Consider the following 12,991-nt stretch of genomic DNA (forward strand, 5'->3'; position numbering starts at 1 on the left):
TTAGTGAGGCTGCTGCAGTTACCTGGTGAAGGTAAATCGGAAACAGTGAGAAGAGCTGTCACTATGAGCAGTGAACATCAACCTTTCTGTTGCATTGGGCCTTGTACGTTGCTGGGACCTTAAAATATTTAGGTGTGGGCAGGATCTTATGGGGCTGTCAAGTTGAGAGTGTCTCTTTCTACCTTCAGCTGTTCTCCAATTTTGGTGTGAGATGGGGGTTGGGGCATTTTAGGCCTTTTTATGGAAATACCCATATATTTTAAGCCATGTTTGTCCAGAAATTACTGTTACTGATAAAGTTATGATCGACAAATTCTAAAAGGTGCTGCATGATATCTTATTTTAAATCCTGATTCTCAAACATTTGTGTTATTAAAAATTAGGCAACAGAAAGCTTTTTTTAGGAACAGATTTGTTTCTGTTCTCTCAAAATTGACCATGTCTTTGCTGGTGTGTTATATACCCAATCATTATGAGGTGGATGGTAATGCCTAGAGTGGGACTTTTTAGTCAACTTCCCTCTAAAGGATCTTGCACTTAGAACATAAGAACTAGGAGCAGGAGTAGGCAATTCAGCCCCTCGAGCCTGTTCAATACGATCATGGCTGATCTCATTTCTGCCTCAACTCCAATTTCCTGCCCTCTCCCCATAACCTTTCAACCCATTACTAATTAAAAATCTGTCTCCTCCTTAAATTTATTCAGCATCCCGGCATCCACTGCACTCTGAGGTAGTGAATTCCACAGATTCACGACACTTTGAGAAAAGTAATTCCTCGTTATCTATGATTTAAATCTACCACCCCTTAGCCTAAAACTATGGCCTCTCATTCTAGAATGCCCCACAAGGGGAAACATCTGCTCCACATCTACTTTATCTATCTCCTTTAGCATCTTTTATACCTCAATTAGATCTTCTCTCATCCTTCTAAACTCTAGCGAGTATAGGCCTAAACTGCTCAATCTCTCCTCATAAGACAAGCCCCACATTTCTGGAATCAACCTAGTGAACCTCCTCTGAACCCCCTGCAACTACCTCCTTCCTCAAGTAAGGGGACCAAAACTGTGCACAGTACTCCAGGTGCAGTCTCACCAATGCCTTGTACAGTTGCAACAACACTTCCCTATTTTTATACTCTATTCCTTTAGCAATAAATGCCAAAATTCAATTTGCCTTCCTCATTACCTGTTGTATCTGCATACTAGCTTTCAGCAATTCATGCACGAGGACTCCCAGATCCCTCTGCACTGAAGCTTTCTGAAGTTTCTCTCCATTTAAATAATAAATTATTTTTTATTCTTCCGACCAAAATGGATAACCTCACACTTATCCACGTTAAACTCCCATCTGCCAGATTTTGCCCTATTAACCTAACCTGTCCATATCCATTTGTAAGTTTCTTATTTCTTCATTGCAGCTTACTTTCCCACCTATTTTGGTGTCATCTGCAAAGTTAGCTATTGTACTTTCTACCCCTGAATCCAAGTCATTAATATAGATTGTAACTCGTTGGGGCCCAAGGATGGAACCCTGTGGCGCCCTACTAGTTACAGCTTGTCACCCAGAAAGAGACCCTTTCATCTCAACTCTCTGCTTTCTGTTGGGTTAGCCAATCCTCTATCCAAACTAATATGTTACCCCTAACTCCATGTGATCTTATCTTGTGTATTAATCTTTTGTGTGGCAACTTATCAAAGGCCTTCTGGAAGTCCAGATATACCACACCTACAGGATCCCAATTATCCACTTTGCTTGTCACAGCTTCAAAGAACTCTAGCAAATTAGTCAAACACGATTTACTCTTCATAAAACCATGCTGACTCTGATTGTGCTGACTTGCACAAAGACTGACCATTCTCCCCAGGGAACTGCAAGCACCAGCCTTTGTGCTTTCTGATAGAAACTTGCTATTTGAACCTGTTTATTTTAAAACATAATAGCCCAGAAGTTACTGTTGCTGATATTAATCGTGAATACATTTATAGGCCACTCTACCTCCTGTTTTAGTGAAGGCATTAACTAGTTATAAATAAGTAGGTGTCAAAATAATGGGCAGTGAGATGTTGCATGAAAGTATTAAGCTTTCATCCTCTACTATTGTGATGTTTTCTAAATACATTGAAGTTTAAGTGTAACAAATAACTGGTAAAGCTACTTTTGTTATGCATTTCAAAACTCAGTAGTTCAGCTCCGAAGAAGGGATTTCTCTAGTACCCTGTGGTGGAACATGTTACTGTGTGGTCAGCTGTTTCTGAGGTTTCCTGAAGTGGTGTTAAATGCTAGTGATGTATAACAGGGAGCAGTGTGACCGCATAAACAGGCTCTCAGGAAGTTCACTGTTGACCTGTATTCACAGCAGTGTGCTGTGCTTGATGATGGAAGGTAGTAATATACACATGGAGCATCCCTGAGAGGAACATGGGTATTTTGTACCGCTTCAGGAAAAATAACTTGCTGATCTAAGGAAAATTATTTTAGAAGTATTTATTTAGACTTATCTATATTTAGTATGCCTAATAATTAGTATTCAGCTAGGAACTAGTTTGTTGTCACTGAGGTTTCAGTAAAGTGTAATGGTGAGTTTATAAAATGTTCTTACTATGTCCATTTGAAATGTCCGTGCAGCAGTACAATTATTGAGTTTTTCCTACCAAACTAATCTCAGAATCACAGTGCAGAAGAGGCCCTTCGGCCCATCGAGTCTACACTGACATGTGAGAAACACCTGACCTACCTACCTAATGCCATTTACCAGCACTTGGCCCATAGCCTTGAATGTTATGACGTGCCAGGTATTTTTTAAAGGATGTGAGGCAACCCACCTCCACCACCCTCCTAGGCAGTGCATTCCAGACCGTCACCACCCTCTGGGTAAAAAAGTTTTTCTTCACATCCCCCACTAAACCTCCTGCCCTAATTGAGTTAGAAGGAATAAAAAAATAGCACTTATATCGTGCCTTTCACAATCTTAACACTTCCCAAAGGACTTCACAACCAATGAAGTAGTTTCAAAATTTTATAATGTAGGAAACACAACAGCCAATTTTTCACACAATGAGCTCCTAGGAACAACAACAATTAATCTTGTGTTTGGCTAGTCACAGTGGGAGTTACATTGAGGTGTGTGGAGATGTACCAGTTGATCTCTACAAGCCATATTATGTTGTGATGTCTTGTTGCTTTCCTGTCTGTAATCACAAAGCATGGTATTCACCTGAGGTAACATTTCACTGTCATCATAGCTGTCTCTTTGGGCAGGTAAAACTTGCTGTGAACATGCAGAGTAAATTCTTTACTGACAACAGAGTGGAACAGTTCCTGTTAGTCTATCATCATGTTCTTTCTTCCCTTCCCTAGTGTGGAGTCTAAATACTTGGCCAAGAATTTCAAACTGAAATTTGAAGATAACCCCCCCCCCCCCCCCGCGACATTCCGCAGGGATCACTCCCTCCGGGACACCCTGGTCCACTCCTCCATCACCCCCTACACCTCAACCCCCTCCTGTGGCATCTTCCCATGCAACCGCAGAAGGTGCAACACCTGCCCCTTTACTTCCCTCCTCCTCACCGTCCAAGGGCCCAAACAGTCCTTTCAAGTGAAGCAGCATTTCACATGCATTTCTCTCAATTTAGTCTACTGCAATCTCTGCTCCCAATGCGATTTCCTCTACATTGGAGAGACCAAATGCAGACTGGGTGACCGCTTTGCGGAACACCTTCGGTCTGTCCGCAAGCATGACCCAGACGTCCCTGTCGCTTGCCATTTCAACACTCCACCCTGCTCTCATGCCCACATGTCCGTCCTTGGCCTGCTGCAATGTTTCAGTGAAGCTCAACGCAAACTGAAGGAACAGCACCTCATCTTCCGATAAGGCACTTTACAGCCTTTTGGACTGAATATTGAGTTCAACAATTTTAGATCATGAACTCTCCTCCATCCCCACCCCCCTTCTGATCCCCCTTTTTTCCAATAATTTATATAGATTTTTCTTTTCCCACCTATTTCTATTATTTTTAAATGTATTTCCATCTATTGTTTTATCTCTGCCTTTTAGCCTATTTCGATCCCTTCACCCCACCCCTACTAGGTCCATCTGTACCTTTATTATCACATTCCTTAGATAATATCACCAGCTTCAACACCTCTTTGTCCTTTTGTCTATGACATCTTTTGGTTATCTCCACCTATCACTGGCCCTCTATCCAGTTCTAACCCCCACCTTAAACCAGCTTATATTTCATCTCTTTTCTATTTTTCCTTAGTTCTGTTGAAGAGTCATACGGACTCGAAACGTTAACTGTGTCCCTCTCCGCAGATGCTGTCAGTCCTGCTGAGTTTTTCCAGGTATTTTTGTTTTTGTTTTGGATTTCCAGCATCCGCAGTTTTTTGCTTTTATACTATGGATTACACTGTCCAACAGAAACCAGTGGGAAAGGTTGAAGAAAAACAAATAACGCTAAAAAACTGAGATTATATTGGGAGCAAGAAGAACACAAGGATAATATGAAAATTGAAAAGTGTTGTAGAATTGTGAAGCTCTACTTGTGTCCTGCAGGGAGCATCTTGTGGAAGGCACTTGCCAAGTTGGCAACTATTCAAGAAACCTACCAGTACTAATTAGTCAGGGTTTAACTTAGTTAGAATGTACAGCAAAACCAATACCCAAAAGTGTTGTAGTTTATATAATTGTAAATAGAATTCCTGCTGCCGTCAGGTTGCGAGACTTGGAAGTTCTAATCTAATGTGTGGTTAGTGTTCTCACTTGGTTCCATTCTTATCTATCTAATCATAGCCAGAGGATCACTTGCAATCACTTCTCTTCACACTCCTGCACTGTAATCTCTGCTGTGTCCCAAGGATCCGTTCTTGGCCCCCTCTTATTTCTCTACAGTCTGCCCCTTAGCGGCGATAACTGAAAGCACAGTATTAATTTTTAACATGTACTCTGATGACACCTAGCTCTACTTCATCATCTCCTTTCTTGACTCCTCCACTGTTGCTAAATTATCAGACTGCTTATCTGACATTCAGCATTGGATGAACAGCAATTCCCTGCAATTAAATATTGAGAGGACTGAACCAAAGTTTTCAGTCCCCGCTCTAAACTTGGTTCCTTAGGTAATGACTCCATCCCTCTCCCTGGCAACAGTCGGAGAACTAAACTAGTCTCTTCGCAATCTTGGTGTCATATTTGATGAGCTTCCAAACTCATTCACGCCATCGCTAAGACCATCTATTACCACCTCTGTAACATCATCCAACTTTGCCTCTGTCTCTGCTCATGTGCTGTTGAAGTCCTTGTTCGTGTCTTTATTACCTCTAGATTTGACTATTCCAACTCACTCCTGGCAGGTCTCCCATATTCCACCCTCCATAAACTTGAGATCATCCAAAACACTGCCGACGTCTTAACTTGTGCCATGTCCTGTTCACTTATCGCCCTTGTGCTCGCTGACTTACATTGACTCCTAGTCAAACAATGTCATGTTTTAAAAATTCCTATTTTTGTTTCCAAATCTCTGCATGGGCTTGCCCCTCCCATCTCTGAAATCTTTTTTTAGTCCCACAACCTTCTAATATATGTACACTCATCTAATCCTGGCTTCTTGAGCATCCTTGATATGAACTGCTCCACCATCGGTGGCCATGCCTTCAGTTCTCTAGGCCCTAAGCTCTGGAATTCCCTCCTTACACCTCTGTCTGTCACTTGCTTGCTTTCCATGTTTCATCAAACATACCTCATTGACCAAGACGTCGGTCATTTAACTTAATATCTCCCAATGGGTCTCGTTGTCATGTTTTAGAATGCTCCTCTGAAGCACCTTGGGACTTATATTTGTGTAGCGTCTATAAAGTAATAATAAGTTGTTGTTGAGCTCTGCCATTCGATTGATTCATGTATAAAATGTCCTTCTAGTTTGGAGGTTCCTGAATTTCGCTTCCCTGCTAAGAAGTATGTAGGCTGTTTTCATTGTGCTACTCTCTGAGAGGACAGCACTGTGTAGTCTATTAACATTTTTGTAGACATCATGATCACCCTTGGTTGATTTATTTTTTGGCACGAGACCGCTTCTCATTTTGTTTCTTCCTGCAGTGAGTGCAATTATGAAAAGTTCGAAACATGTCAGGACTGGGATCGGAACGTTTTTTTCCCTGTAGAATTGCCAGCGTGCCTAGTAAGGGGCCCAGCTGCTCTGTGTCAGTCCTGCTTAAGCTGACATCAGATTTTTGCCTCACTTCAGTGCAGACGTTTTATATGTTCTGTAGTAATGTCCTGCCTAAGGGCAAGTCCTCGGCTTAATTCTTTGCCTCTTGGCCTTGCAGTTTTCTTTTCGGTTCCCTTAAGGCCCTCCCATTTTCAATTGCAATGAGCAATATGTCCGGGGAAGCGTGGGTTCTAACACTTCAAAAGAAGTGACTAGTTTACTTTAAAAAGGACAACTCTATAAATGGCAGTCTGCAAAAATGGACACTGATTGAGAGACCAAAATACTTATTTACAAGAGGCACTCGGAAAACACGAACGCTCTCAAATTCCAAACTGCGGACAGCCTTCACTGCACAATGCATTGTCACCACTTAACACATAGGACACAGTCCTTTGCAAAGCTGCTGTATCTGAAATTTTCTGAGTTGGGATCACTGCAACTTCCCCTTTCAGCTTGGTTCCTTTGTGCACCTAAATTCTTACGAGGTCAGTGTTTATTGGTCATTGTGAGGCAGCACCAGATTCTGTGGAAGAACAGATTTTGTGGAATGGAGAGCTGTTTACCCAGAATGCACTGTGGCTGAGAAACTGCTCTATGCCTGAGATTGAATGCTGGCATAGCTCAATCCCAGGGATAGTGCGATTTCTTTACTGCTGTGCACACTAGGTAAAGCACTCTTTAATGTACATACAATGACTATTTTGAAAATAAGGGCATTTGCAAAGCAAAGACAGCAGATGCTAGTTCCCACGATACCTGTGATTTACAGGTTTCAATGTGTGTGTATATGTAAAAGTAATGTGGGTGCACTTCCTTATCATATTTACTTTCAGTAACACTTTTGTTGAAGCATATTGTTGGAAATACCCCTGTCGCATTAACAGTATCCTGTAATTCATTGTGAGAGATAATGCTTGCCTGTAAAATGTTAAACCCTAAAGGGATGAATAAAGGATGAAATTCTTCTTGTCTAATTTTAGCAAAAGATCTTTTGCTTTGTTCTCAGAGTGAATTTTTTACTATTGTTATCAACAGAAGAAATTTCACTCCTGTGGTGGTTTGAAGTTTGACGCATGGGACACTTGCTTGAATATAAAGGGAGCTGAGCTTGTACAGCTGTAAAGACTTCCAATGGCTTTAATTTAAGCTGCTGCATCTGATGCAGGAAAAATAATATTTGCATGGAGTGCCGTGCCTGTCTATCTGGGCCTCCTGTAGAGGGAAAGTAATGGGCAAGGGTTGCAGTGTTGCTGGGTGTTTGTGACTGTCATTAAATAAAATAAAGTTTTACTTTATTTGCATACGGTTTTTAAAAACGTTTTTGAGAAAGCAAATCTGTGGCTGACATTGAAATTCATTTTATGTAAGTTCAGTAAAGCTGCGTAGTAGATCCCAATTGGAATGCAAGTGTGTGAGGACCTGGAGTCTCAGACAGGAGGCAAAACCAGTGTTAGCAGGGTGCAATCTATAGATTACTTTGGCGTTTATTCACTTGCACTTGTGAAGTGTTTAACATTTTAAAATAACGTATCTTTTTTTTTCTTTTACTCGTTCATTGATGCAAAGGTTCATTAGCACCAAGGGGAAGAATTTCTGTATCTTGTAAAATGTGGATTCATTGCTATCACAGCTCCTTTTATATTCAAGCAAGGGTCCCATGCCTCAAACTTCAAACCATCAATGGGAACGTAGAGACAAATGTTTCTCTCGTGTTCACTGTATTCTATGAATCATAGCTCTGCGCCGCATAGTTTAAAAAAGAGAGAACCTGCATTTATACAGCACCTTATCACGACATCAGAAAGGTAACAAGCCAATTCACATGGAAAGGGTTATCTTAGGCATTTACTGTTATGTGAATGGATCTGGTAACAAAGAGAAATTGAGGGTAATGCTGAAATATTCCTTTAAGCGTCACCCGCCCCAACCTGCCATCTGGGTTGGATTGATCTTCCAGCCAGGAGGTTTTAAAAAGACAGTGTTTCTAGGATTTGTGAAAGATGATACTACTTATGATTCAACTCCCTCATAAATTGATATTCTTGTCAGTGGCTGACTCAAAAGAGGCTTTTAATATTTTAGTGCTGGAAGTACTTTGAACCCTTTTGCTCAGTGATATGAACAGAATCTGCATTTGTTTAGCTGTCCATTTGCCACAATACTTCTGCAGCTGTTCCTCCCTTCGACCACGCCTTCACCTCCACCTTTGATGCACTTGTGGCCTTTTAAATAAACCCTTTATTCCCTCCCATCCTGGTTGATTTCCCTAATATAAGACCCATCCTTGTTCCCAGAAATCTAGGGGCCCTGGTGTGCCTTGGTTTAACCATTTAATCACCAGATCTGGCTGGTTCCACTGCCCAAGGCTCATCCTACAGAGCAAAGATAGCCTCCATTTTATTTTAGCTATTATCTCTTTAAATCCTTCTCTCCGTCCACTTAATCCTCACCTCCAACAAGTGCAAGGAGCTCACTGACTTTCTTATCGCTAAGCTGGAGACCATCTATTCAGTTAGCTCAGCCGCTTCCCCTTTTCTATGGTAGTGTCTTTCTGTAGCTTTTAAGACTCTTTCAATCTTGTTCTTTGGCGTGACCATTTTCCTCTGCAAAGCGCTTGGAATGTGTCTCTATGTAAAAGATGTTATATAAATCTCTATGTAAAAGATGTTACATGAATTCATGAAGTTGTAAAGTACTTCAGTGAATTGAATATGCAGTTATATTGTGTGTATTTAATGGTCCCGCTTTCTCTCCAGGTTTATAGGGCTCCCTTGAGTATGAACACATCATGAAGCGCCGACTGGATGAGCAGGAAACGGTTTATGCGCCTCAGCAGCGTCGGATTGCAAGCAGTGCTGAAACGTTTACACACCAGCATCGAGTGCTAGCACCAGCACCTCCTGTCTACGAGGCTGTATCGGAGAACATGCAGCCCACTGCCGGCATTCAGTACTCAGTCACTCCAGGATACCAGGTACTTTATTATCTCTTTTGCTGGGAGTTTCTTGAGCTGGTCTTTAAAAGTGGGTTGTGACCCAGTCTACAGAACCTCAGAGAATTTTTGACAGTGGAACCAAGTTTAGTTGACAGTTCACTACTAGCCTATCACAAGCATACTTTAGCACAGGTTTTGTCTCCTGTAGTTTACTACTATATGAAGTAACCTGCTTTCGTTTTATATTTTGGTTTTACTGAAATGAAAAGTGCTTTAAAATTAAGTGGCTAATGAGGTAGTTGATGTGCCAGTGTTAATTTTCCAAAATTGGTCAGGTTCTGGAAAGGCTCCATCAGATTGGAAAGTAGCAAATATAACCGCACCCTCGCACCCTATTTAAGAAGGGAGGGAGGCAGAAAACAGCAAACTATAGGCCAGTTAGCTTGGCGTCTGTCGTGGACAAGTTATTAGAATCGATCATTAAGGAGGTTAAAGCTGGGCACTTAGAAGAGCTCAAGGCACTAGGGAAGAGTCAGCATGGTTTTGTGAAAGGAAAATCATGTTTAACCAATTCATTGGAGTTTTTTGTAGGAATAACGTGCAATGGATAAAGGGGAGTGTGTAGACGTACTGTACTTGGATTTCCAGAAGGCATTTGATAAGGTGCCACATAAAAGATTATTACGGAAAATAAAAGCGCCTGGTGTAGGGGGTAACATATTAGCATGGCTGGCTGGCAGAAAAAGCAGAGAGTATAATGGGTCTTTTTCTGATTGGCAGGATGTGACAAGTAGAGTCCCACAGCGGTTTGTACTGGGGCCTCAACTTTTTACAATTTACATCAATGGCTTAGATGAGGGGAGTGAAGACATTGTAGCTAAATTTGCAGATGACACAAAGATAAGTAGGAAAGTATGTTTTGAGAAGGACATGAAGAAGTTGACAGACAGGAAGCAGAGAATGGGAATAAATGGGTCTTTTTCCAGGTGGCAGGCGGTGACTAGTGGTGTACTGCAGGGATCAGTGCTTGGGCTCCAGTTATTCACGATATATATAAATGACTGGGAAGAGGGAACCAAATGCAATATTTCCAAGTTTGCTGACAAGACAAAACTGGGCGGGGTTGTGAGGAGGAGGCAAGGAGGCTTTAGGGCGATTTAGACAAGTTGTGTGTGGGCAAACGCATGGCAGATGCAGTATATCGTGGTTAAATGTGAAGTTATACACTTTGGTGTGAAAAACAGAAAGGCCGAGTATTACTTAAATGGTGATAGATTGGAAAATGCAGACGCACAAAGGGATCTGGGTCTCCTTATACACCAGTCAATGAAAGTAAATAGGCAGGTGCAGCAAGCAATTAGGAAGGCAAATGGTATGTTAGCCTTCATTGCAAGAGGATTTGAGTTCAGAAGTAGGGATGTCTTACTGCAGTTATACAAGGCCTTGGTGAGACCACACCTGGAGTATTGTATGCAGTTTTGGTCTCCCTACCTAAGAAAGGATATACTTGTCATAGAGAGGAGTGCAGTGAAGGTTCACTAGGCTGATACTGGGGATGGTGGGACTGTTGTATGAGGAGAGATTGGTTCGACTGGGCCTATATTCACTAGAGTTTGGAAGAATGAGAGGGGATCTGATTGAAACTTATAAAATTCTAACAGGGCTGGACAGACTGGATGCAGGGAGGATGTTGGGGAGTCCAGAATCAGGGGCAGCAGTCTCAGAATATGGAGCAGGCCATTTAGGACTGAGATGAGGAAAAATTTCTTCACTCAGAGGATGGTCAACTTGTGGTATTCTCTACCACAGAATGCTGTGGAGGCTGGGTCACTGGGTATATTAAGGAAAGAAATTGATAAATTTATGGATATTAGTGGCATCAAGGGGTATGGAGAGAAAGTGGGAATATGGCATTGAGGTAGAGGATCAGCCATGATCATATTGAATGGCCGAGAAGGCTCCAAGGGGTGAATGGCCTACTCCTGCTTCTGCTTTCTAAGTTCCTGTATAGACAGGTTGAGTGAGTGGGCAAAGTTCTGGCAAATGGAGTTTAACATGGGGAAAATGTGAAGTTGTTCACTTTGGCAGGAAGAACAAAAAAGTAGAGTATGACTTAAATGGAGAATGGCTGCATAATTTTGAGGTGCAGAGGGATCTGGGTGTTCTAATACACGAGTCACAAAAAGTTAGTGTGCCGGTACAGCAAGTAATTAAGGAGGATAGTGGAATGCTATCCTTTACGAGAGGGATTGAACATAAGTAAGGATGTTATACTTCAGTTATACAGGGCATTGGTGAGACCGCACTTCGCATTCTGTGTGCAGTTTTGGCCTCTTTATTTAAGGAAGGATGTAATGCACTGGAGGCGGTTCAAAGGAAGTTTACTGGATTGATACTGGAATGAGTGGGTTGTCTTATGAGGAAAGGTTGGACAGACTGGGCTTGTTTCCATTGCAGTTTAGCAGATTGAGGGGTGATTTGATTGAAGTATGCAAGATCCTGAACAGCTTTGACAAGATGGACGTTGAAAGGATGTTTCCTCTTGTGGGTGAGTCCAGAACTAGGGGGCACTATTTTAAAATTAGGGGTTGCTCTTTTAGGACAGACATGAGGAGAAGTTTTTTCTCTCAGAGGGTTGTGTGACTTGGGAATTCTCTGCCTCAGAAGGCGGTGGAGGAGGGGGTCATTGAATATTTTTAAGGCAGAGGTAGGTAGATTCTTGTGAGGCAAGGGAATCAAAGGTTATCGGGGTTAGATGGGAATGTGGAAATCGAAATACCAGAAGATCAACCATGATCTTATTGAATGGCAGAGCAGGCTCGAGGGGCCGAATGGTGTACTCCTGTTCCTATTCCTTATGTTCTTATGCCCAAGCACAATACTGTCTAATGTCTAACTCTTGGCACTAAATAATATATAAATTTAAGTACGATTTTAAAAACCATTCTGAAAGCCGATGTTTTTCTTTTGCCCAGACCAGTGATTCCTTAATCCATTTAGTTAGGTTGTAATTCCCTATTGCTTTGGTGCAAATGTGGCTCAAGTTGAAAATCTAACATTCTCTGAGTTTTATTTCAAAGTGAGTTGTTATGACCTGAAATACACTGCCTGAAAGGGCAGCAGAAGCAGATTCATTAATGGTCAGGAATTTGCAGAACTGTCAGAAATCGCCATGATTATCCCTCTGAATCAAACCACAATTTCATCACTACTCTGCCACAGGCTGTTCTGTGGACTGCAACCCCCGAACCCCTGCAGCCTCAAGTCAACAATCAATGAAATCAGTTGATTTGACAAGAGCTTCTCTTTTTCCACTCCAACATCGCTGTTAGAAACTCTAGAAAGTTAAACCTTTGCCTACGAATTATAACTGGGTTTTTAACGGCAATCTGAGTGGTAATCATTGCTGGACAGCCAATCTGGCCCTGAAAAAATATTAGAACATTATTGTTTCTTCATTATGAATTTTTTTTGTATACAAGTTTGTTCATGACATTTGACCTTCTCCATAACACCACATGTATGTTCCAATCTTTATTTTGCACTCTGTAAACTTTTTAAAAAGTTACTTAATTATTGCCTTTCATTTCCTGGTTTGCTGTCTGTGAAAGTGATTTAATGTGATTGGCTACTTAGACAGCTTGATGACATTACTGCAGCTTGATGTCAGGAATTCCCATTGGGCAATGCTACAGCTATTTTTGGGGTTCCTGGTTAACCTGCCCACCTGCCCTAGGTGGTACTCCAGTCAAGACTTTCACCACTGGTGGCATAGCCTCAACAAACAATCCTTTACTTTTTGTTGTTCAACCCTTCACCATGTTGAGTTGTGGGTTGGATTTTGAA

At 41.6% G+C, this 12,991-nt stretch overlaps 1 protein-coding gene across 5 annotated transcripts in view; it reads left to right on the forward strand.

Annotated features, from left to right (window-relative positions):
• Window positions 1-12,991, forward strand: part of sin3aa (SIN3 transcription regulator family member Aa) — a 133,755-nt gene that overhangs the window by 35,305 nt on the left and 85,459 nt on the right. For 4 of the 5 annotated variants that reach the window (XM_041178345.1, XM_041178344.1, XM_041178346.1 and 1 more), the window contains one exon: window positions 8,967-9,184. In XM_041178345.1, the coding sequence (XP_041034279.1) occupies window positions 8,999-9,184 (186 nt within the window). In that variant the 5' untranslated portion in view covers window positions 8,967-8,998. Of the gene's footprint in view, window positions 1-8,966; window positions 9,185-12,991 lie in introns of those variants that run through there. The other variant, XM_041178347.1, reaches the window with a different exon arrangement.

The sequence above is a fragment of the Carcharodon carcharias genome, chromosome 32 (genome assembly GCF_017639515.1).
Source record: "Carcharodon carcharias isolate sCarCar2 chromosome 32, sCarCar2.pri, whole genome shotgun sequence".
NCBI lineage: Eukaryota > Metazoa > Chordata > Chondrichthyes > Lamniformes > Lamnidae > Carcharodon > Carcharodon carcharias.